Consider the following 26,125-nt stretch of genomic DNA (forward strand, 5'->3'; position numbering starts at 1 on the left):
GTGATCCCCCAAGGCAGATTGGTCCTAGGTGACAAACCAGACAGAGCATTTCACAATACTCATATGGACAGAAGACAACAAAGAGCTCAATGTCTCTTGATCGGACATGTGTTATCGGGGCCCCACCCTGCAGCCATGACTAGGGGTGGGGCGCTTGTTGGCGAGTGGTCTCTACCCATGGTGCCCCTCCACCTGCAGGAGGGGCCATATGGTTCCGGCTCAATGTACATAACACATCCCTCACTGCGTGAGACGTGATTTGAAATGTTTCCTTTTTCGTATAGTGCCCTAAGAATGGCTTTTGTTGTGAATTGGTGATGCAGTATATAAATAATGTCAACAATGAATTGAGCCAACACATTCATCAAAATTCTTATTTGTTTCAGAGTTGTTTTTTGTGAGTTGTAACACGTGCAGGAAAAGAAAAGCTTGAAGAATTGCATGGACAGTGAATTGGTTAGTGGAAGAGGGATTGATGTTTTCAAGCAGCCCTGAACATCAGTGATGTGAGCAGATATTCACTCGTCTTTATCCTCCTTTTCAATGAGGTTGCCTGGGGAACAACCTCAAAAAAGGGGGTAGGAGCTGGGAGAGTGGATACCGGTAGAGCGCAAAGGGGCGTTGACAACAAAAAAAAGAAGAAAAGTGAAATTTATCAGAGGGATAGGAAGAAGAAGAAGACACCCAGGAGTAAACTAAATTACAAAATAAATAAAAAATCATTTAATCGGGAGCCTTTAAATTCTGATTAGGCAGGGGACAAAACTGGTGCTGCTAATAGTAAATAAAGAAAGTACCGGTAACAAAAATAACCAAAGCAAGTGAACAGAGGAGTCTATAAGAGCCAGACCTGATTACCATGTAAATGATAGTAGAAGGCGCTGTGGAAAGGACGCTTTGTTTTCTCATAACCCCCCCTTGATGCCATCATGATACTTCCCTTTGATAGCCTTTCGTTTCCCATTAGTGTACCCCTGAGACACAGCTCTGGGCCCCGCTGAGAGTCCCCAGGATGCCTATTTAGGGCCAGGCAGTCCCCTACCGCGAGGACAAATGTTCCCTTTGTGTGCGTCACAGGCCGGAGAAGTGGAAGCGGTCTTGTAATACTGAGCTAAAATGTGCTTTGCGTGTTCTAAGTAGATGTAGTTACTACGGCGTTTTGTTTCCCGCCTTTCAGTGCACGGAGAAGTTGGTAACTGAGAGGTGGACCTTTGCCCCCTCTATCAAAGTATCGTACGGCCCTTTAAACTAACAGTTTTCACTGAAGCTGCTTCCCGGCAGAGTTAAGTGCAGCAAAGGTCTCTCTGTTTGAAGCAATACTTTATGAAGCAATACAAAAACATGTGCAATACAGTCAATCAGAATCAGCCAAACAATAAGAGATTTACCAGCTTGGTAATATACACACATTTAGTCATTCTGTTTTGACACAGGATGTTGTGAAGTGTCCAGTACCTGTGTTTGGATGGCAGGGACAGATGTCACATAGATCTGTAATGATTGGCGCACATTACAGATTTGTTCTTGGCGTGGTCTTTCTTGGGGGACTAGAACTTTAATGATGTGTTAGAGTGCCCTCATGTACGTATTGGTTCCATCTATGGGCTACTGTGACATTTACACCCTCCACATGCCGTACAGCTGAACAATACGACCACTTGGCTGCAAGCATACCCACAATGCAACATTTATCAAATTGTATTAAATGCTAGTAATGCAACAATGAGCTATCCTTAGTCTGCTGACCTTCACTCACTGTTTTGTCGGTATGCCTGATAACATCATTGCTACGCTTGATATGCCAACACTTACACATCTTGATGCCCAATCTTGATGTAATTAATTTACATGCCCATCACATTCTGCATGTTTACCAAATTACATTCAAACTGACCACTTAGCCTCAAGTCAAACCATTTCTTCTGGGTGCTTAACCTTTTTAGTTTGTCAGTGATTGTAGAAAATGATGAGTGATTTCTCAGTGTTTTTCCAGGATTATAGGATGGTTGAGTATAAGTTATTAGTAAAGACTTAGGGTGTTAGAAATGTATAAATTTTATAAGTTAGGAGTTAAACTCTTTCTTTGTCCACTAGACAAACAAACTGACTTACTGGATAAAGCCCACCCCATAACTACATTACACGGACTGAAGAATTGAAATGCAAAAGTTTAAACAAACAACAGCCACTTTAAACAGGCATATGAGCTGCAAATCACTGGAGAGACATGCTGCCCACCTGGCTGAAAACAAGGCATACTATGGGCTCATTCACCGAAATACAATCTTCCTAAAGGCTTTTTGGAAGACATGCAGTTTTTAGGTAAATCACTAGACTTCTGTAACATGTGTGCTATGAATCAAGTCTAAAAACTATGGAGTCACAACAAGAACCCAGTAGTGAACCCAACTAGACTCTGTATATCTGCAGAGTATAGGACCAAAGTAACTCTCTGGAGGGTCACAAGAAGACTAAAGTCAAGCCTGTAGCTGCCATTTACAGAAGTCTTGTGCCACCTTTAAGGGTTTCTTCACTGCTCTGACAGAGTTTGGCATTGATCTTTATGGTGATGAGAACACTTTGCACTTGTTATCAGGCTAAACACTCATACACAGCTCCAAATCTTCACACTGACGTTTGAGCAGAATGAAAGAAAAGTTAAACCAAGAATGTTATGACAGTGTTTGCGTTCAGAGTCTGAATGTAGGCTAGCCTGTAAGACTAGCTGAAACCTTCAGGACAGATTCAGAGCTGCTCTGGGAACAGTCTGACTGTTCAGTTGAAACCAGATGTTTACAGCCACTGTATGAGGAGACACATAATCATTTTTTCCTCACTGTCTGACATTAAAGCACACTCAACTTTTCCTGTTTTAGGTCAGTTAGGAGTCCAAATATATAATATATATTTTATATGATGTATAATTTAAGTTTGCTACAGATGATTTAAAACTCAAGTCAAAAGATTTAAAACCCACCACGACTAAATTAAATCCGTCTTGATGCACATATTTAACAGCGCTACATGTTAGATACTCACAGAGGTAGGCGACTATCAGAGGTACTAAAGCAGTAAAACAAGGTGTAAATGATGGCCCCCTGGAGCAGGACTCTTTCCTTTAGCCGGACTGATTGAGAAACAAATTGCAGCAAATAAAGCATGTAATTAGATTATGGAGCCCAGTGTGCTGCTCCACACTGCTCTCCTCACCGAGCTGTGAGTTTGGATCCCGTCCAGAAAGGAGGAAAGAATAAGAAGAACCCTCAGCCCCCGTTCTTCTCTCACTGTATTGTCCCTAAAAGATGGTTTGTTTTCAAAAGCAAGAAGGGGCTGCTTGAATTCTTGACCTCATTTGAGATTTTGATTTTGTGAGGCACGTAATCAGCCCTGCTGAGCTGGGTCATCCACTAATACTGTGGGTCATCAGCCTGAGATACACCAAATCATCGGGGACGCCTGCTGAGGTTCTGTAAATTATTACACACAGAGTAGAAATTACCCTGCTCAGAAGTAGAGGTCAGTATTTTGATCGGTCAGATCATTAATTAGGCCATTTTTTTAAATGATCACTATCAGCCACGCCTGAGCATAACAGACACATTTGTGGGCAGAACAAGGTTGTCGAATGAGACTACACCCTTGTGTCAGTGTGCTTTTCGTGATGGGGTTGTCTTTCATGACATGAAGTGTTTTCCTTGTTTTGTAACAGTGCTTGGTAACAAATGTAAAAACATACCACACATTACTGTTGTTTTCTTTTTCAAAATCCTGCAGATTGTAATGTGTGTGACTAAAAAAAACTTTTATATTTATGAGGCAAAACCAAACAAACACACTTAAAAACCTGGTTTTTAAGTGGCTCTCTTCCACCTGGTTCCTATAGGTGGAAGAGAGCCCAGAGAGATGGAGGTAGTATGCTCTGGAAAGAAGAGGAAGGAAAGCAAGACAGAATATGTGTGTGAATGAGAGGGAGACAAAGCTGCAAGGCATACAGAAGTGAAATAGAGAGTGCATGCCGGGTTGGACTGGATGACGATGCGTGTCAGGGGTGATTAGTGACAGAAGGAACGCTGCAAGCATGAAAGGGAAGGTTTACAAGATGGTACAGGCAAAGCTGGGAATGTTGGACATGTGCAGAGGAGGGATAGTGGATGTATTGGACAAAGGATATGCAGAGGGTTGGTGTGACAGACGAAGAGTGTAGGATGGAAGAAATGATCTGCTTTGGCGCCTCCTAATGGAATAAGTTGAAAGGAGGCGACGATGATATCAGCAATCGGCTGCCTTGATTTCTAAAGATGGACATTATCATTGGACGCCAAAAATCCCTAATCAGTCAACCCTTACTCTGAGCGGTATTGAGAGTAGAAGACCTCTGTGTGCAAAGGTCCTCCACTGATTTCACAGATCTGCCACTGTGCTTGTTTTATTTTTGGACTTGCTATTTGCAGAGTAGGTGCGTTGCTATTATTTATCCCCCAAACCCTTCTCACTGCTTCGCCTCAACCTAATCAGATTCATGACTCAAGCGCCGTGGAGTCTGAGAGAAGCGAACAGGGCGTGTGAAGCAAGTCTCATGTCTAAAAAATCCGAGGAGGGGTCCGCCACAAATTCTGATCACTTCCAGCCTCCGACATGACATACGCACACACACACACACACACACACACATACATGCAAAATATATTGGATATGATCATCATCATCATCATCAGTGCAATTCTCCATCTCCTCATCATCATTAGTTACTTTCACATCCTGTGGATACTGACAGGCCCGAATCGGCGGTTAATCTCCTCCACATTTGGTTGCCATGCAGAAGTCTCTGTCATGACCCGTGGGAGTGGCGACTCACACCATCCATGACCCACCAGCACAATGTGTGTTTTGTCTGGGCCACACCACCGCTGCTATTCTCCATGCATTCCAGTCCTCCGTGTGGTCGACGGGGGTGGTGGGGGAGGAGAGCCCTGCTGCAGGAGACAAATTAATATCCACTTCATCCCCCCTTATCCTGATACCCCACCCCCAAGCAAAAAAATCCCCTCCACTCCTTCATGTAAAAGCACAATGAGACACCTGCCTCACAGCTGTCGGTCTCACGCTCGTATTTTCAGTCTTTTCATATTTCTTAAACTCAGTGTTTGAGTCACAAATCTGTCACTTCCTTCAGGGCCTCTTCACAGTCCGCCTCGTCTTTTTGTGTCCGTTTCATAGCTGCCCTTATGGTTTTGCAACTTTTTCGTCCTCATCTCTCCCCGTTCTTTTCTTTTCGTGCTTTTGCTCTTCTAATTTCCTTTGGCAAAAAAAAACAACCCTTTCTTCTTCAACTGTAAATACTTTGTGTCCAGGTAAAAGCTCTTGTTGGCCGCAGCTCTGAAACATTTGTTGCTCAGTTGTGGGCTTTTTGCCTCTTGTAAAGCTATAACGAGAAAAGGTTTATCAAAAGGTTGGTTTTTGCTCAAGAGAAAAGCAAAAACTTTTATCCTCTCTACACACACAGACATGCCACATCTGTTTGCAATCAATAACGAGGTGATATCATAGCTCTGCCGAGCAGAGGTGCGTTTGTTGCGTGACCTTCTGAGGAGGCTCTGTGGGGAGCGTTTGCATCCTCTGGGCTTCGAGCCTGAGCGGGCCGATGGAACCCTTGGCTTTGCAGGGAGGCCATCAGAGTGTTGCACCTCACCGCCCGCAGGATTTTAGCCTCTGAACTGAACAACCCAATGCCTGTTTTACAATAACGAAAGAACCCCGAGAATTTTCAGCCAAGACTAGCAACAATGTCATAGTCGTCACAACAGTCAAGGTGTATTTACAGTGAAATTATGTGATGAATAGGATTACATGAAGAATCGTTTTAGCCTTAAAGAAATATTACGCTTATTTTGAAGGGGTGCTCTGTGTAACAGTTCAGAAAATGAATACAACCTGTTGTAGATAGCTCTGTTTGGAAAAAAAAAAGTTTTACTCAGACCGAATTGGCACAGCCGAGAACAAAATGGATTGCTGTTGTCTTAAAACAGCTCAAGTTTTTAGAATTTCATACAGTGGTTCATGCAGTGATGAAAAACCATAAGTGTTTTCATCCATTATCTTTCATTATTACTGCTTTATTGATCCAACAACCTATTCCAGCGGATTTTGGAGGTGCGTGTTTTTTTTTTCCTCTGTTGATAGTGGTTCACTCACACTTTTATTTCCTAAAGCTTTGCATCGTCGTCGTATTTGCATTACATGGTTATTTACATAGAATGCTCTGGTTATTTGCCAATGTGTATGTTGAAATAACCGTGCAATGGGAAATTCTGGTCAACGAATAAAAGGTTTAAATAATGCTGTTTATATGAACCGTGATAAAACTTTGAAGACTGTAGTTGTTATATGATGGCCTAATCCACTTTAGAAGTAGGAAAAAGCCATTACTAGCATATCAACACCAGCTGAGCAGACCCACTACCAGTCCTCAAAATTTCACAAGGGTTTCTGCTAAAGCTTTTATTTAAACCTTTTATGTTGCCATCAATTTTGCATTAACTTTGTTAACACCTTGTCTGAACCTGGCAAACATATTGCAAAAAACAATCCATGAAACTACTTTGTTTTTTATATGAATCAGGCATCCCTCCAAACAATGTTGCTTGAGAATCATAAATATGTTGAAGACAATAAAGAATTCTCTTGCAGGAGTGTCCGAGGTGGCACCCTAAGTGCCACAGCTAGCTGCTGACTGCAGTACAAAGGTCAATTAAATATTATTCACCTTTTTCTCTCAGTAATATTCTAGATTAAAGTTGTTCTGGCTGTGTTCAGACTAGGCATTATCTCATCAGTCCCATTTGATTTAAGCTCTATTTCTGGTTTTTAAGATTGAGAGAAACTCTATTTCTCCAAATTCCAAAAATTCAAACTCCTTGAAATGTTTTTTCTTTTTTAATTTGTTTTTATTTGCCAAGTCCTTGATGACTGAGAATCTACACCACTCTATGTATCCAAATGTAGGTAATCACAAAGCTATCTACAACAATTAAGATAATAACTGTTTATAACTTTGACTCAGAGCCCCACTTTAACATGGCCAAATATGCCTTTAAACTTTGTGGTTTCAGGCAGACTGATTTAAATGACAACAAAAATCACAAATTTATGCACACTCCTTTTTTTTGCATCTTATTTAATAAAAAACATATAATATTCTGCTCTCACTTAACTGGTTTTCCCTCCCTGATTTAGTGGGGAATTTTACTACACCCCATCAGTAGACAGATTCCTGACAGAGGGGGCCCACATATTCCAGCGGCCCACCACCCACAGTGTTATATGAAGACAAAGCGTGAAACAGAGGGAGACGAAGGAGGTGGAAAACAGTGAAAAGAGACTTAAAGCGAAGAAGAAAAAAAAAAAAAGAGGTGGAGGAGGGCTGGAGACCAGCAATATCCTGACCGTGCTGTCAGTCGAGGCCGCGCAGGGAACGTTCGGGATCCCGAAGGGCCCAACAGCAGCTGCAGGAGCCTCACACGTGCACGTATGTTGGGCCTCCTGCAACTCCACAGGGAAGGCAGAAGAAACACGCTACAAGCCAGATGACTTAACGTTTTCCAACAAAGGAAACAAAACGGTCATAAAACTTATTTTGAGGGTTTCTTCAGGTTGTTTATTACTAAACAACCTTTTGTACACTTTACATTAACAGGACCCGAAATAGAATAGAATCCAACAACATATACAGGAAGTTCAACCAAGCTTTTAACTCAAACTACACTACTTCAAATATTTTATAAAAGTGACATTTTCTGCTGCATTTGCACACCAACATAGATTTTTGATTACATTTTCCATAGCAGAGGTGTTTTAAGAAACTGGACAAATGCAGATTTTGAGAAACAATGCAGCCTGTTTCACACATGTCCTTCATTACTGTGTGCCCTAGAAACCAAAACAACAATGAAGCTGTTTTTACTGTCATTTTTTTCTACGTCTGTCTCACTTTATCCTGATCCTGTTGCTAATAAACTTTGATCCTGTGAGGAAATAAAAACAGTGTCAAAGACCAAAAACAGAAGAGTTACATATTTTGGGGAGAATCTTTAGCCAAGCTAAAAATGTTTTCTCTCTGTAGTTTGATATATTGTTAAGGGGATAATCTAATCATTTTTGAATTAATGTTCTGTCAAATATTTATCAGTAGTTAGTTAGCACCTTATCAGCCATGATATCAGTCTTTGAGCATAGATGAGGGAAAAAAGGGCCTTCGCCCAGGCGAGGCTATTGGCTAGCCAAATGAGTGCCAGTTGTTTTTTTTTAATCATTTTCCAGGCCTATAAAGCAACTCTTTCTCGAAAACACCATACTAGTATGAAAGAACTCTACATTAGCTAATATTAAACCTCTAAACCTTTGCATGACAACCAAACATCGTCGGTGTTACTGTGTGAATGTGTGTGTGTGAAAGTGGTGCTGAGGCTGTCGAATGTATCAGTCTGCATGATCAGCACTCCTAGTCAGTCCAAACATTTACTTGGCTTTCTGCAGAGTCTTTCACACTGGTATGTTCTTTTTGAAAAAGAGTTGTTTTTTAAGTCTCAAAAAAGATGAAACACTGGCACTCATTTGGTTAATTATTAAACTAGCCTAGATGAAGACTTTTGCCTCTTTCTCCATCCTCTACGCTCTATGACTGATGCCACGGCAGATAAGATAAATTACTCACTATTGATAACTATTAGACAGAACATCGCTTGAAAAATGACCAGACTATCCCTTCAGTATTGATGTTCTTGCCACCTAGTGGTGCGGCATGGCTACTGCATTTCAGTGCTTTTGTTTGAATGTTTAGATGTAGGTTTTTTTTCTGTAAAAGGTTCCAAAAACTATCTGGATTAGTACAAATAACTGATAAATCTGTCATTATAAATACATTTTGTAGTTGGTCAGATGTATATCTACAAGTCAATTTGATTCAAGAGAGTCACCACAACTAATTAGCCTTAGCTGATAACAAAAATGGCTGTACCTTAGCCAAGTTTACAAATATTTGCTAAACTGTGGTGTAGTTATTAGTAATTGAAACTTATCCCCAACACACAGTCTAAACAGATTGTGCACACTCTTTATGTAAAACCTTGTAGTGTAAGGCAGTACACGATATGCATCCTTTTAAAGGATTATACAGTACTTGTACTTGAATCTGCAAATTTTAATTGTTTTAAAATAAAATAAAATGCATTATTTAAAGTAAAATGTTGCTTTCATCATAAATGATGAGGCCTGTTGAATCTACTTCATCTAGGTACATTAGGTATCGTGTCTGTAGAATGTTTACCCATCTATCAGTCACCGTTGTTTACTCAACGCTGCAAAAAAAAAGGGTTTATTTGAAAAACTATTAAATCCTACAAGAAACAGCATGGAGGATGGATTGAGTGTGACAGGGGTGGGCCAGAGCACAAAAACAAATAAATGAACCCATAAGCCCAAATAAAAACCTCTTTAAATATTCTGTTAATCTGACACAACATGCTGAAATAACAAAAAGACAGAAATCATTTGTTACGGTGTGAGAAGCTTATCTGGTTAATATACTATGTCTGATTCTAAGAAAGATAACTCAGTGGTTATGTACTTTTGGGCTTAGCCCATTTAAGGAAGTGATTTCTCTCTTTGTTCTGCGTCTGCATCCAGAATTATTTTTTTTAAGTCAGAGTTACACACTTTAAGACTCCTGTTCAGTCTTTTGTGTTTCTAGCATTGCTCTGCTCTCCAGTGCAGTTAACCCACCTTAAACCCACAAACCAAGCAGAAATTGTTTGTTAATTTAATGGAAAAAATGCTACTTTAAAGTACAAAATCAGGCTTTTTCCACTGGTTATGTATTATAGAAGGAAGATTGGCAAAAAAACAAAAACAAAACAGGGGTTTGAAGAGATAAAGCCTGACCCAGCCAACCAAACGGTGAAACTGCCTCGTGCAGGAAACCAACACCCCGCTGTGCCGCACTTAGACTGATTAATTGTGAAAGTGTGAGAGATTAAAAGAGGCACATCCCAGGGTTGCTGCTAATGGAGTTAATATTCATGAGCCCCTAATAAGGAGGGAAGAGGCAAGTGGGATCTAATTTATCCTGCCGTCTGTTTGTACTCGGGTGGGAAAATATCGCAACAAGGAGTAGAACTGAAAGTGCTGAAAAAAAAACCCATGTCCATTTATTCATATTTCTCAGAGTACATATAGATATGTGTGGACATTTAAATAAACAGGAGAGACAAGACGTCTACGTGTCGGCTGTACTCACCGGATGGCTCCTCTGTGATGCTGGATGGAGTTGTAGGAGGGGAAACTGGAATCTCTACTCCAAGAGAAAACAGAAGAGACAAAGAAAAAGATTGGTTTGATTGTCATGTTTTGTTTTGTTTTTTTTTTGTTGCTGTGTTCCATGCAAATGTGCCCATTTATTGTTAAAAAAATAAAGGCGGAACACCATAGCATGTGCGGGCATACGAGGCATGGGCCGTTCAACGGACATTTTATTTTATTTTTGTGCTGTAGTTATCGTGAATGGTCAATTACGAACTCACTAAAGAAAAATTTAGACTCTGACTAACTTGTTTTTCTTGGTGTATAAACGATAAGTCTAAACGACAATAAGCTGTCTTTGAGTTTCAGCACTTGGTACTCTTTAGAGAAGTAATATGCTGAGAAAGCCTTGGCAAGGCATTAACACTTGTTTAAATAAATAGGAGGCCAATTTGAAAAAATACACAATTAAAGCTTCTATGAAGTTGTTGTTGGTTTTCCAGGCTTACCAGTACTTGTGCTCATCCTTCCAGGAGTCAATTTTAAAACAGCTGCACCTCTGCTTCATAATAAATCATTGTATCCAGAGTGCTGCACTGTTGTACAGATTCTTGGTGTCATTATCGGATTCTTTCTTTACAGAGAGCCTATTTCATCCTCCTTCCTTGTATCCTGGTACAGAGGAAAACTCCAAAGGAGCCCTTAAGAGTAAAGATTTGATTCTCTCAGCCCTCCGTCACTCTCTGCTGTATTGAAAAGTGAGGAAGCTGACATTCAGAGTAACTGTGCAAGGAGACCGGCCCACTCATCCCCTAAGGAGCAGGATGGCTGCAGAATATTCAACACATGCACAGTACCTTCTTTAGTTGTGGTCAGGGAGACAATCTAAAAGCAGCATTTTAAAGTAGGGAGATGCATCGAAGGCTCATGCAAAGAAAACAGTGTACACACTGAGGGGAAAGTTGTGCAACAGTTGTGGGTTTGTGCCTGAGAGGGGACAGAAGAAAGAATCAAATCGTTTTTATCTTGTAAAAATCAGATATTTACAGCTGCAGCAACCTGCTTCCAACTTTCAACATTTATATGAGATTGTGTGAAATGATGCTGATGTTTACTTGATGACAAGAAAACAATTGCTGCCAAAACGCTGATGCTGGAAGCCCAGAGGTGCTGATGCTGTTGCTGATTAACAAGCTTCCATCAGCGATCAGCTGCTGAGCGATACTCAAATACTGAGCCGGCTTCTCATTATTGTTTTATGTAGATTCATGCCTGATAACACTAAAAAGTGTACACAATATCTAACGTAAATTCTAGTTTTATTTAAATAAAACTGGGAAAATTTTGATTAACACTCATTCTTATTGCAGTCACCCCTTTCATGTACTAGTTTCCTTATAAATAAAAATATATAATTTTCTTTTTTTTTTATTTTAGGAAGAATTTCATTCCTAGTACCCAAATACCATGGTAAAAAATTACCCCCCGTTCCCCCAAATTGCTACAGGTTTCGTAATTCTATCTACAGCTACTCTTTTGTTAATCTTAGCATTTAGCTATTGTTGTAATAATTTTAAACTTTAGCAACTATTTTGCTCATTTTAGCTTTTAGCTACTGTTTTGCATTTCCAAAGTCGGGGTTGGGATGCCAACCCCGACTTTGGAAACTTAAGACTTCAACTACAGGTTGAAGTCTGAAGTTCGGAGTCTTGAGAAGATCTCCAGGGGAAAAAAAAGTAAAGATGATTGCCAAAATTATTTTTGCTCTAGCTGTTATGAGAAATAAAAAGTGTTGGTATACGACAAAACAAATAGGAAAATGAAGTCTAACTGTTGTTGTCATCTTTATGGCTTTATTTAACTGGTCTAACAGCAATGTGTGCATACTTTAACTAAAGATAGTAAGGGTCACAAGTCTGCTGCTGTTTTCTGGGTCAAAGGTTTAGAAGTTTAGGAACCATTGTCACTGATGAGATATGATTTGATATGACTACAGAAAAAAAAACATGTTTTACCATATTTCTAAATGGATCACAGGAAGGATTTTGTATTTCAGCATAAATCTTTCTGAACTGCTGGAGTTATGGGGCTTGGAGAAGGTGGTGTTAGAAAGTCTCCCCTTGGATTCATGAAGCTCCAAACCCCGGGGTTTAATGGTGTGTTTGTTTAAATATGCAGATTTGCTGATAGGAAGACACAATCTCCAGGACTGTGTTTGTGGGAATGTTGGATTCATTGAGCGTGTTTTTGAATGTGTGTACGCATCACGACAGAGAGCTGGACTCAGGCAGGGTTGTGTCCTACGGTGAGGAAGACATAACAAAGACTGGTTCCACGTACTTATGCAGGGGGCAATGGGCGAGCGGCTCTGCTGGTAGCCTTTAGAACAGCGGTTGCACATGATACCAGTCACGCCGTCTTTACAGGGACATTGTCCTGTGGTTTGGTTACAGGTTTTGCCAGCGGCACCCACGGGATGGCAATCACATGCTGTGAGGAAACACAGGAAGAAAGAGAGGCACAGTGAGTGGTCACACGTGAGGAGATACAAACATGTGCTATCTAAAGAGAGTGCAGGTGGGTACACAGCAGCAGGGTGGCAACAATAACAAGGTGGTGAGGGACAGGTGGAGGTGTGTGCAAAGAGACAGAGCTTCAACAGGTCCAGTACAACAACACAATGCTGATTCTGAAGCTAGAGTCACTTCAAGACTGAAAGATCAACACATCCTGTAAGTCTATAGAGCCTTACAGTGTGGCGACGTCATCAAAAACGTTTATTCCACCACGATGGAGGTTAAAGACTGATGTGTATTGTGTACAGCTATATGCATTTAGCATAGATTAGAACAGATGATGATCGTACATTTTATACTCAAAGGCCAGGGTTAGACCACAACAATAGAGACTGAGTTCTGAGATCCGGACCCAGCCTCACATCAGATTTCCACGAGCAGCTCATTGTCAAACTCCACTGAGAACGTTGTGCTTAAGGCAGAGATGATGAATTAACAGAGACATGTTGGGCCCAGACCAGAGTCTGATTTGGGGAGTTGGGTGACTTGCATCACAAGGGGAAATCAATGCTCGAGCCTGGTACAGAGAGACAATAATCCCAGGCGACAAAAGGGCGTGTAGTGTTTGGAGAGATAGTTACGATCCAGCTTTTTGATTTTTAACAATTTATAACAAAAGTTATATCCAGCAGGAAATCCCACAGATGAGACAGTCCCAAGCGGCAGAATCCGTCTCGCCTAAGAATGTCACAAAATGCTTTTTAAACAGAGCTCGTCAGAAGACAGGACAAGGCCCCCCAGCAGTCTCATCTTGGATGGAAGGCTGTATCATCTGATGAGCAGCATGACCTAACCTCAAACCCTGAACAGACAAAGTCTACATGACAATTCTGTTACACCTATTGGGGAAGAAGACCTATCAGTGATTTTACTTTCCATAAAAGTACCACATGGGACCCACAGAAAGAGCAATAGATGGGAGGCCCTTGTTACTACTTTTACTTCCTCCAAGGCCAAGTTTCATCATCTTCTCGGCACTCTGCCAGGGCCGTGTCTGACCCCAGCTGAGTCAATCTGAAGACCTCATTAAGTCATTTAATCTGTTGTGACATATCTGCTCCCATTTTCTTACCTAATTACTTCTATTCATTTGAATCTCTGTTCTGAATTGACTTTTGGACACAATGGAATGGCAAGTTTGGTTTATTCCCATGACTACTTGTGCAGCACATTGCAGAGCACAAGCCAGCTAGTTTACTGGTTTTACGCAGAAATTGTAACTTTCTACATAAAATCAGACAACAACGAACTTAGAAGCAGGCTTGCCATTCAAAGTGACACAGGCTCTATAGGCATTTTGTTGCTGCGGGTGTAAATGCTACCACAACACATCTGAAGGATCATCACGAAGAAAAATGTGTCTGTTTGAGCCCCTGACGATGTTAAAGAGATTGGCATGTGTACTCGCATTTGAGCTCATTGCAGCTGATGTGTGTGAGCTGAGGACAAAGGCTTATACATGTTTACCAAATGATACAAGTAATGAAGGATAATCCTAATAACCTGTTTCTGATTAATGTTGGGCTTTGAACGTGAGCCCAAAACGTCTTTCACACTTCCTCGAAAAACCGAGGGGGTCTATGAAACGCACATGCTTCAGGAATGTAATCATTTTTCAATTGCACACCCCCCTGATCCAAAGCCTTCATTTACTTCACAGCCAAAGCAGTCAGGTTCGAAAGCACTGTTAGAGTTGTTTCTTTTTATCTTTTTTGGACGGCTATAAATAATCCTTAGTCCTCCATCGTAGGCTGTAAGGTGAATTTAAACCAGAACAATTTTTTTAATCAATCACCTTTTTTATCTCTCAAAGGCCAGAAAAAAGTTACAAAACTCTCACCACTTCATTCCTCAACCCCTAAGTGTTGTATTTTTCATTTATTTCTTCTGATGTTCTAGTTTTCAGCCTCATGGAGGGAGCATTTCTGCTCATTCGTTGCCCCCCGACAGTAAGATTTCCTTCTGTGTTGTGTCACATGTCACTTTAAGAGCTTTCAAAGGTCCAGCCGATTCAGAGCTCTTTGAGGTTTGTGGGAATATTTAGTGGTTTGGTTATTTTACCCTGCTTTTAACCACCAGACTGAAGCCCATGAGTTCATTTTATTCCACTGCACTAAAATTATCCTTTAATATGTATTAATGTCAAAATGAATTAATAGTAAAGCTTCTCCACGCCCCTACAATCTGAAGTTTCTTGTGTGCTTTAAGCTCTCCCATTTATCTCTATTGGCTGTTTCCTGTGCTTCAGCTCCTGTTGCTGCTCTTATCAGTCCACGCTGTGTGTTTGTGTGTGTGTGTGTGTGTGTGTTCTCTTCGCCCCTCTTATCAGGCTCATTAGAGTCCTCCCTGAAAGTGTGTGTGTGCCTACGAGTACCTACATCAAACCAATCTGTCACTGCTTTCGGTCAGAGGAACAGCGCAAACACACATGAACGCACGCGCACGCTTTCAGGAAGCCCTCTAAGCAGCGTGGAGGCTGGTCAGGCACGTCCGCATGCCTGTAAATCCAGGAGGTTGTCAGACGAGTTCGAGGACAGAGTGAGTTTGTGCTCGAAGCTTCAGAGATGTTTTTAAGAGCATGTGCCCGTAACCCTGGCGCACAGCCTCAAGCTTGCTAGTAAATCAAGAAGCAGAGCACATGGTGCGCAGGTGGGATACCCCTCCTCCTCCTCCTCCTCCTCCTCCTCCTCATATTTAGTCCTTCTCATTGAACTGAAAGCTGAATGACTTGCTGTCCAGTCAGATGACAGATTGGTCCTCTCTCTGACTGAATGACCCACCTGCTGAGTTAAAGACTGGCTCACTCCAGAGGTGTGAGTGAGAGTTTGAAGTGTGCGTCCACTTAAACAGCTAAGTGGCTTCACACCTACTGCTCCAGATGGTCCAGGGAGATAAGATGAGGTCCTTTCTGGCTTAAAACTTCCAGCAAAGACAACTAGGGGACCCAAAGATTAGAAGCTAGTGTTTGTATACAGCCTGTGCAGCTTAGATCAGAGAATCACATTATCTATATGTATCCCTCTTGTTGGATGGAAAGCTTTCTTTGTTATATTATTGTGATGTTGTGTAGTTTGCAAAAATAAACAAGCAAAGACAAGAATGGAGGTCCATGGTGTATGTCACTACTATGATTGGTTGGTTTAGAGAGATCCTTGGCCATGGTCCTGGTGGAGCGCAGAGAAGATGGCAAAACTTGATTTTCTATGGGAGGTATAAGTACCGACAAAGTTTCTGGCATGGTCTTGAGGTCTTGAGGCCATGTCTTCTCTCCTGGAGACTCCTGTGGTGGGAGCGCACCCTAACACCTGGGTCACTTGTCTCACAGTCCCCTGTCTAATAACTTACATGTCAATGCAGGTCGACATGCTAACTGGATCAAACTCTAGCTTGGGCCCGACTACCCACCGAATGCACCTCCTCTCTCTGACTGCCTCCATCCTAAGCTAAGGGGTCCTGGTGTCCTGATCTGAGGATTTGACAAGGTTTGAAAATTAGCTGTACTTGAAAGTTAGGTGTAAGGAACCGTGTGTCAGTAGTGACTCGCAGTCTGGGCTCAAATCTAAGAACACAATCTCCAGTGTTATGGTCTCCCTTAGCCTTTGCTTGAGAATATCTACACATCCAACTATGTGTACTAACGCTATGCTAAATGCATGTAGCAGAATGCAATACACAGTAAAATACCATCCATCATGCTGAAATAAACAGTCTTGACATCATTACTGCAAGGGCTCCACAGCAGTGGTTTCCAAAGCTCAGTTTGATAACCCCCTGTTGGCTGCTCCATTTTGCACCACAGCAAGCAAACCCAAGATTTAGCAGTATGTTTTACGCCAGATGCCCTTCCTGATGCAACCTGGACTTGAACTTGCAGCCACAGGATTACAAGACTGCATCACTGACCACCGACATACCACGGCCGGGGTTGATAACCCAACATTGGTCAGGAAACACAAAGTGGGGGGTCTTGAGAAGACTTACAGAAACCAAATTAACTTCAAAAATGAATGCCAATGTCAAATTTAGCCTTAACTGTTAGAAAGAGATAAAAACGGTAGTCAGAAATGGATTAAAAATAATATAACGGTTGACAAGTCTCTGTTAAATGCCTTATTAGCAATGTTTGTACACTTCAGCCAGCTAGAGTCTGTGTCACAAGCTTTGGCAACTTTTTATTTTGTGAGTCGAGAGCTGAAAAGTTTGGGAACTGCTGCTCTACAGAATAAAAACTGTCAACACCAATCTCTTCTGGGCAATTTATTCATCTGTAACTGTAACTTTAAAGCTCCAGCTGCCAGAAGTTGCAAATAAAAGCATGAAGAATGGGGAACATAGATGGTTGTAAAGACAGGCAGTTTGGTCTGAGCTTGAGATTTCACAATGTGCCTGTCGTTTGAAGTCTAAACCAAACCCCTCAGTTGTGTGCACTGTGCCAGTAGGAATAATTTGTTGGGCCTGGAGTGCAGCCAATCCACCCGAGTCTGTGTTCTATTATAATTAGATTTCTGCTCCTCCTAAAGAATCTTTGGAGTGCAAAAAAACAGCTAAACAGCTCTCTAAATGACACATTTACCTAACAGCGAGTGTGCTCAACATCTTTGATCTCTTCTGTGTTTTACTGATAAGAGTATTTGCCCGCATGAGTGATGTTTGGCCTCTGAGAGGGCGTATAATGTTGGATGTATGCTGGTTTTGTGAGGGATGTCAAAAATGCAAAACACATCAGACACATGTGCATTCCTAATTGAAAACACATCAATATCAGCACACCCACTGAAAATAAAAAAGCTATAAGTAAGGTCTTGAAGAGCAATAATTGTCAAATTCCAAGAAAAGGAGAAAGACGTCTTATGTGTGGTCGTTAAGAAAAAAGAAAGAAAGAAAATCTTACCACACCGATTGAAAACATATGGAGGAAGATGAAAGGTGGTTTTTAGTATTCTATTCTGATTAAAACATACCATCTCTCAATCAAACCCTGAATGTCGTCTATATACAAAAAACATTCCTAATAATCTGACTGACTGATGAATGGTTGATCTTTAGATCTAAAGGTTATGATGACTTCAATTTAAGCCCTTATTCAAAAAACAACATGTTATTATTATTAAGTCTATTAGGTAAAGTAAAAAAAAATATCTCCTCATTGTTATTGATAACAATTTTGTGCATTTGCTTATCCTGTTAGATGTCAGTGTGGGCTTTGAAATTACTGATTATCTCATTTAGATACAATGATTAGAATATTTTATCTGGGACAAAGGAACAGATTTAGAATGACTTAAGTCTTAATAAGTGAAGAAATTCTAGTTTATTTATGTTCACATTGTGTTATCTATGCCTACAAGAGTTAGGTAAGGCTAATACCCATCCTTTTTGACAGTACATGCATCACTCTGACAATATCATCAGGAAACGAGTACATTTTCATTGTTATACAGATGATACCTAACTCTGCTTGTCCAAAAAAATAATTTAAGAAACAAAAAGATTACTGAAATTGCAAACCTCCATCAGTGATGTAAAGGTAGGTTAAACCTATAATGTTCTACTTTTAAATTTAGGTAAGACTGAAGTTTTTGTTTTTGGTTCTAAAAATTGCAGAAATGTTATGATTAACATTGTCTTCAGCACATCTAGAAGGAACTTTGGAGTCATTTTTACCAGTATTTGTCTTTTATTTTTCACCCTAATAATGTGCCTAGAATGGCTTTCCTTAATCTTTCCTGTTTTTCCTGTCTCAAAGTGATCCATGATGGATGAACTACTGTAATGGCATCCAAATAATTCCCTTCAGGTAGTTTAAAATGCTGTTGCCAGAGTTCCACAAGGAGCGATTATGTCTCTCTGATGTTGGACTCCCAACACTGGCTTCCTGTAAAGTTTAGAATTGTGTTCAGTTCTTACTCAACATGTATGAAGTCCATAATGGTCAAGTTCATTTCTTACTAGCTCTAGTGAAGATATCAACAGTCCCAGAGCAAAGGTTTACATTTTGTACCCAGGATTTACAAGTCCAGATTTGGAGGCAGAGCCTTTAGGTATCAAGCTCCTCTCATGTGGAACCAAGTCCCACTTTGGGTACATGATGCTGACACCAGGGCTGAAACAATTCATTTGGTAACTTGAATAACTTGATTACTCAAACTGCTCAAGGCAAAAATCATTGATTCAATGCTTCGTTTAGCCCACGTGACTGTGCACTGCTGAGTGGTCGCTGTGTTTTACATGAATAATTATTACTGTCAGGCAACAAGCTTACACTACGTTTTGTACAATGGAGGAAAAAAGGAAAATGATTAGAAAATCAAAGAAAGACCAAATCGACCAAAGGTGTTTGGAACTACGTCAAACAGAAGAAAAGGGAAAATACTCTACAGTAAAATGTTGCTCTGTTGTCATGAATTAGTTCACTACACTACAACAAGAACTTTGTAGAAACAGTATATGAACGTGTTCTAGATAAAAACGACCTTTCCTATGGACACAAATAATCGTTACATTAAAAGCAACAAGCAGATGCAGCGTCCGGAATCATCCTGCACAAAACAAAATACAGGGTTTAAAAACTGTCAAACGTGATTTGTTTCATTGTGCACGAGTGATGAGATAGTCCAGTGGCTCTGTCCTCTTTACATACGGATCTACAACTTGGTCTGAGAGGAAATTGTTTCTTATCAAAGGAAATATGAGTCGATGGACTTCTACATTTCCAGCACTGAGAACACTATCTCAGCTTTGATGAGGAGCTTGGCTCCCTTCAATCTGATCTAGTGTCAAAGAAAGAAGGACGAGATGTTGAACTCAAATCAAGCAGGGAGCTTCTGGTATGTTTGGGTCTGCGTTGGTCGGCCATCAAATAGTTACTCTGCCCACTCACACGTTGAAAAATCTGAATTGTATCTAACTTTTCAACTCAAGATAAGGCTGACTTAAAAATTGTCTGAATCAACTTGTTTCTGTACAGTTACCTGAGTGGAAGGCCAGGGGTGTTCAGACCACACAAGGTGCTTCATCTTTTGGTCGATTCAAATCTGATTATCATCCTTTTTTTTCAGCTAAACTTTGTTATTTCTCTGTAAAAAAAAAAAAAAAAAAAACCTCCCCTCGGTATGTTTAAACTGTAGGCCTCAAACAGTCAAAAATACAAGCAAGAGCTGATTGAAAAGTGATCTGAGTTTACACTCTTACTCAATGAGGGGTGAAGTTCTAAGTTTTGGCATGTGGACGTAGCCAGTGGATAGGACTCAGCTCGGGCTCAGATGGAAATGAGCCGCTTTCAGAGAGGATTGTGTTACTCATACAAAAGCAAACCGTTGTGCTGCTGCCCGCGCTCCTCCAGCGCTCGCTCGCTCTCAGAAAAGCCACACACAACAAAAAAAAAAAGGGCTTTCTCCATTTTGGAGCTCAATAAATAACCAAAGCTCTTAATTGCTGTCACTTAGCTGCAGCGCCCACGCCGCTAGAGGAGCGGACAGAAATTAGTTCTGCGGTTTGGGTTTCATCGAATTATCTTGAGTTATGATGTGGTTGAGCTGAGGCGGGACTTTCTTCAGCACATGAAGGTGTCTGAGGCGAGGGGTGGTGGGGTGGTGGTGGGGTTAGCAGTGTGCGGTAACTTCTCACCAGCAAGGAGACCATGTAATACAGTGACACACATCTTTAAATTCCTCATCAGTAACTTTCCAGATTTAGTTTGCGAAAAAATGTTTTGACTGGCAAAGGAATGCATCCATGCTCCGTATCGTTTGACAGCTTGGGGTAATTACCACAGATCCTTTATTATAAGTCTATTTGGATGTAACTGAACCCCTCGGTTGAATTTGGACAGTGTTTGCTTATAATTACACAGGGCTGGGAGAGGTGGGAGATGCATGCACTCTGGCAAATTTCATGGATTAAATTGAACAAAACCGTTTGGGGGAGCCGACAATTCCTTAAACAATGATGGAATCTGTTTATGTTTTACTTTAGCGAGGGGCAGCAGTGAATGGGAGGGAGAAATAAATCCCCAGAGCGGGTGAGCGGACTTACAATTTACTTGCTTGTAATGAGAGTATGATGTGATTGTACTGTGGCCATAAGCCTATGGGGCTATCATTATCTAAAAACAATAACATTATTACAGATCATATGTCTGGTTGAGCAATAATATGATTCTAACGTTTACCTTGGGGTATCCAAAAATAGCGACTGTACTGCTTTGAATACTGTCTTAAAATTCCAACTGTGCATGAAGTTTAAACTATGTAGTAATGATAGTTTACACACCAAGTACTTCCTGTAAACTCTTCTTCTCCTGTCATTCCTGAATGGGAGCAGCAATAATTTTCTATAGCGACACCTACAGTTTACAAGAAGAACTGCAGGAAACTTAGGGCATTTCAAAGTATTAACGGCAACTCCATCATGTTGTCGACGCAACTTGCTCGCTCTGTTGCCACTGTGCAATGTGGTAATTGATAAAACAACTTTAAAGTATGTCTTTAATGTCAGAACTCTAACAGATTACGGCAAAATCTCTCAAAATAGAGAAGAAAGAAGCAGCGCGAGCTCGAACCCAAAGAAAATGTAACGTAGGGTAAATTGTTACTGTTGCAGAGAAGCCAGCAAGGCACAAAATGGAGGAACTACCAGAAGCCGAGATGACTGGATATTGTAGAGAGCCTGAGATCGAAGAAGGTGGTGGAAATATAAGAATTTTGGAAATATTTTTTTGAGTCTAAAGGACGATGGTCTAATGCACTATTTTGGTTGTCTTAAAATAAGTTTTGCGATTCTGGAATATATGCATTTGCTTGTATGCACTGATGCCCCATTTAAAACAATCTGATTTATACAATGTCTGCAATTCTGAATTATAATTTTTTTGCTTCAAAATGATGCCTTTTGATCGCCTGTTCATTTCAAAATACAAAAAAGTCAAAGAAAATCTGCAAAGCCTTGTGACAAATGATACGTTTACAAAAATAAGTTATCTAAGAGGTAGAAGCCATAGACAGGAGACAGATGCTGTATGTTAGGCTCCACATCAGTGGTTCTTATTAAAACACTCAAGAATAGAGAGTCAGCTCCCATAAATCCAGATGCAGATACTCTACATCCTTTTCCTCCAAATGTCAGAGGAGCATTTTTCACAGCTTGTGACTTGCTGTTTTGGCTTCATGTTATGACTCATTTATCTAACTTTTCCCAACGCCGAGTCAGTCATCTGAGCTATGTGACAGATTTCCACATCAGGTGAAGGTGGATTTTATTCTTTTTCCTTTAATTCAAATGTTTTTTTATTATTATTGGAACATGAACTGATGTCTTGTTCTCATTTAGTGGTGTTAATTTGGTGTCTCAGGATCAAAATGGGAACTTCAACAAAACCCAGACTAGTCCACTGTACTGTGTAAGTTTGACTTTTATAAGTAAAAAAAACTCTTGTTGTTTAGTGTCTGTATGGAACACTGCAAAAATAAAAATACAAATGAACATTGTGAAAGGCCTCAAAAGGTGGAAACACTTTGTCTCCACGTTCTGTTTTTAGTCACAAGTCAGCGGCGTTAACAGAGTTGTATTATAAAATTGGACGCATAAGAAGGGATGTAAAAATAACAAAAAAGACAGAATAAATCTTCACTACAAGCTGGCCTGCTGCACACAGCAGAGGATAGGGGTTAACAATACACAACGTCCCGATGTGATGAATGTGTGTTTGCATTCCTGGCCGACAGGAGAATGGGCCCAAAGCCATGGAAGGTGTTAAAGTCACCTTAGGACTGTTGCTCCTGAGTGACTGGCGGGGGAAGAGGGTGAATTCAAAGATTTGTAGAGAGCTTTGTTATCGATTTGGGCTGGGGTGGAAAATGGAAATGTGCTCGACTGCAATATGGGTGCTGCTCTCTTCGTAAAACTTTTTTTTTTTTGTCACAGAGACAAATAGGGTTCATGCAAAGGGAAAAAAAATGAAGAAGACACCGAGGACAGATCATTTTCGTCAGAGCTGGATTAGTCCTGAGTACGGCTAAATAAAACGACTGTGTCATCTAAACTAACATCACATTCTTCACAGTGTTTTATGGATGTTTTACTGTTCAGACACGACGCCTGTCACACTGACTGATGGCTCAGTTTATTTATTTACTTCCTGCTGAGTGATAAAAGAAAACTGAGGCTCAAACTGTCAGCAGGCAGCTAATATTTCCTCAGACTGCCTTCAGAGGTGACTGCTGTGGAACCCTGTGTGTGTGTCCGTGCAGAGCTGCGTCTCTCGGCTTGTTTGCACAGGGATTCGGCTCCTGTTATCTTTCCCTGCAGCTACACGGAGAGGTGAGAAAACATGCTCTCTCTCTTTTCATTCCCTCCCTCTGCTCTTCCTCTTCCTCCACCTCTCTGTCTTTGACCCTTATTAGCTACGGTGAGGGCTGGTGGCAGGCGATTCATTCAGCGGTGAGTTGTGAGCACACCTGTGTCAGGGTGTGTCCCGTCATCCTTCCTCCTCCCATCTTTCATTCCCTCACCGCTCTACCATTCCTGACCTTTTTTTTTTGGTTTCTTTCAGTCTTTTCTTGTCTCTCCGTCCCCCAGCCCTTCTACCAGTTTGCCCCCCCCCGCCCTGAGTCTCATTCGTCATCACTTCGCACCTCAGCTCTGTTTGTTTTGCTTCCCCTGTCATCTCCTCACCCCGCCTCAAACTAAACCAAATAACTCACTGTCAATGAGAGAACGCCCAACCCCTGACCCCGCCCATATCAACCCCCCGACCTGCAAAATCCCCCCCAACTCATCTGTGTTGACAGAAGGAGACTGGCTCAGGAATGAAAATACAATCCCAAAACAACAAAAAAAAAATCCTCACCCAACCCCAAAATCTGGAAATTCAGTTCCTATTTAAAAAAAAAAACAAACAAACAAAAAACACAAATGCACAGGCAAGGTTGGAGGTTTTTTTCCCTGAATTTTGATCCTCTTTGCTGACTGAAAAGGACAGAAGCGAACACTGTACCTTTGCAGGCCTTCCTGTGTGAGATGGGTTTGGACAGGTCTCTGTAGTAGCCCTCCTTGCAGTAGTGGCAGTGGCGGCCGGCTGTGTTGTGCCGACAGTTGAGGCAGACTCCTCCGCTCTTCCTCCCCGACAGCTTGTAGAGCTCCATGTTGAAACGACACCGCCTGGCATGAAGGTTACAGTTGCAGGCTGTGGAGGGAACACAGAAGGGTGTGAATGTGTTGAGTCAGGACAACAGACCATTTAACCTGAACCTCTCAGACCAAACAAACTCAACGCATTAGTATTATGATGATTCTTAATATAATTTGTTCTCTGACATGTTGCTAAAAGACTTAACATCTTCATCTGTGTCACCTCCAGCTTCATCTCCTTTCTGTAAGTGTCACTGTCTCTGTATCACTACAGCAGGTCCTATCACCGTCCTGTAAACCTTCCCCTTCTTCTTGCTGCTCTCCTTCAGTTACAAGTCACCCCTGACACTCGTCTCCATCCACTCCACCCTGCCTGCAGTCTCTTCCTCACCTGTTTTTTATTCGGCTTGTTGCTTTGGATGGTTTACCCATGGTCCCCATGGTTTACCACTATTGCTGTCTCTCTCTCTCTCTCTCTCTCTTATTCACACACATTTATTGTCGTTTGTCTACTGATTTTCATTCCTTTTCTCTTCACAGTAAACTTCCACCTCTCCATACTCTCTTCTACCTGCTCCTTACTCTCACTACAGATCCCAGTGTTGTCTGCAAACATCATGGTGCAAAAGGACTCCTGCATGACCTCATTAAACCCAGTAATCTTCCCCTTAAAGAGGCTTTTTCTCTACTTTCAGCCAAAACTTGTACCCGCTTCCTATTCTTGAAGTTGTAATGGTTGATATTTGTTAAGATGTGGATAAAAATCTGGCAATCTAGTCCAAAAATAAAAAAGTGAGTTATGTGTTGGGTAGTAATCTCACTGAAACAATAATGGGCTTTTTGTTTCAAGTGTAACCGAGGTTTGTGTGTAAAAATTGTACATTTAATGATATTGGTTGCTCAAACTCAAGGTACGAAAAAATACATGACACTCTCACGCTCTGCAGCCTGAAAATTTTCAGGGCATTTTTCTTGAAGACAAATGTCACCATAAAATAAACCAGACTCTGAGTGGATTTTAACCCTGTCTGCTACTTTGGTATTAACTCCAGAGGGTAACCAAATGAGCCCATATGAGAAGAACTGAAGATGAGCAAGCGCTTGTGCTGCTAGCATTTTTACACCATTTTTCCCTGCTGGCCTATTACACCAGTGCAGAGGACAGATCTAAGAACATGGAGGAATCAGAAGCTTCTTTGAAGCCTGACATGCCAAAATGTATCCCATGCAAAGGATCGCTTCCTAGGTTAAGAAAACAATTTGTTCACAAAATTGGCCTATGCGATTATACACTTGATGATAAAAAATCAAGAAAAAAAACTAACACACCTAAAAGAGATTGGCTGATTCAGATGTAATTTGGTCTACATACAGATTATTTAATTGACTAGTAAATGATCTGATTTGCAAGGAGCTAAGGTCCATGAGGCTGTGTTGTTGTATGATGCAGTTGCTCAGCATGTGGAGCATACTGATGTCAAAGTGGCCCAGTATTGGAACCAATAAGAGAAACCACACACATAATGAAGGTTTTGGTTGCCCAAGACAGACCACGCCAAGGGAGGATGACCGCATAATGCGCCAAGCATTCTTGAACCGCATGACATCTGCCCTCGCCATCTGAACACAGGTATTGGAGCCTTTTTCATCTCATATTGTGTTGTCTCAATGACTGGTATCGACTAGACTACAGGTCCACTGTCCCATGTGTCGGCTACCATTAGCACCAGAGCAGAGCTGGCTGTATCTGGAGTTGCACCATAACCAGGAAGCATGGATTTATGGTGATCATGTTCAGAGATGAATGCTGGTTTTGCATAAATTGAAGTGGACGTAGCAGCACTTAGAGGAGAGGACCAATCCTGCCAGTGCTGTGTAGAGACACACCAACATTATTGTGGGTATCACAGTGTGGGAAACCTTAGGGTCTAACTTCAGGTTACCTCTGGTAGTAATTCAGGTGACCCTAACAGCACTTCAACCTGGAGAGACTCACGACAAAGAGAAGCTGCAATTAAATGGTTTTATTTGACATGAATGACATAAGATATTTGGCGCTCGGACCTCGGCGGAAGACGCGAGTGTCGACAATAGCAATGCGCTTCGAGGAGAAGCTCAGGTTGAGCATT

At 41.2% G+C, this 26,125-nt stretch overlaps 1 protein-coding gene across 1 annotated transcript in view; it reads right to left on the reverse strand.

The window, feature by feature from the left end:
- ntn1a (netrin 1a) overlaps positions 1-26,125 on the reverse strand; it is an 88,163-nt gene that overhangs the window by 13,063 nt on the left and 48,975 nt on the right. Inside the window, exons 3-5 of the mRNA XM_017427723.2 lie at positions 23,863-24,051; positions 12,634-12,783; positions 10,292-10,345 (exon numbers count right to left, since the gene is read on the reverse strand). Of these exons, the coding sequence (XP_017283212.1) occupies positions 10,292-10,345; positions 12,634-12,783; positions 23,863-24,051 (393 nt within the window). The remainder of the gene's footprint in view (positions 1-10,291; positions 10,346-12,633; positions 12,784-23,862; positions 24,052-26,125) is intronic.

Source organism: Kryptolebias marmoratus, linkage group LG3 (assembly GCF_001649575.2).
Source record: "Kryptolebias marmoratus isolate JLee-2015 linkage group LG3, ASM164957v2, whole genome shotgun sequence".
NCBI classification, from domain to species: Eukaryota; Metazoa; Chordata; class Actinopteri; order Cyprinodontiformes; family Rivulidae; genus Kryptolebias; species Kryptolebias marmoratus.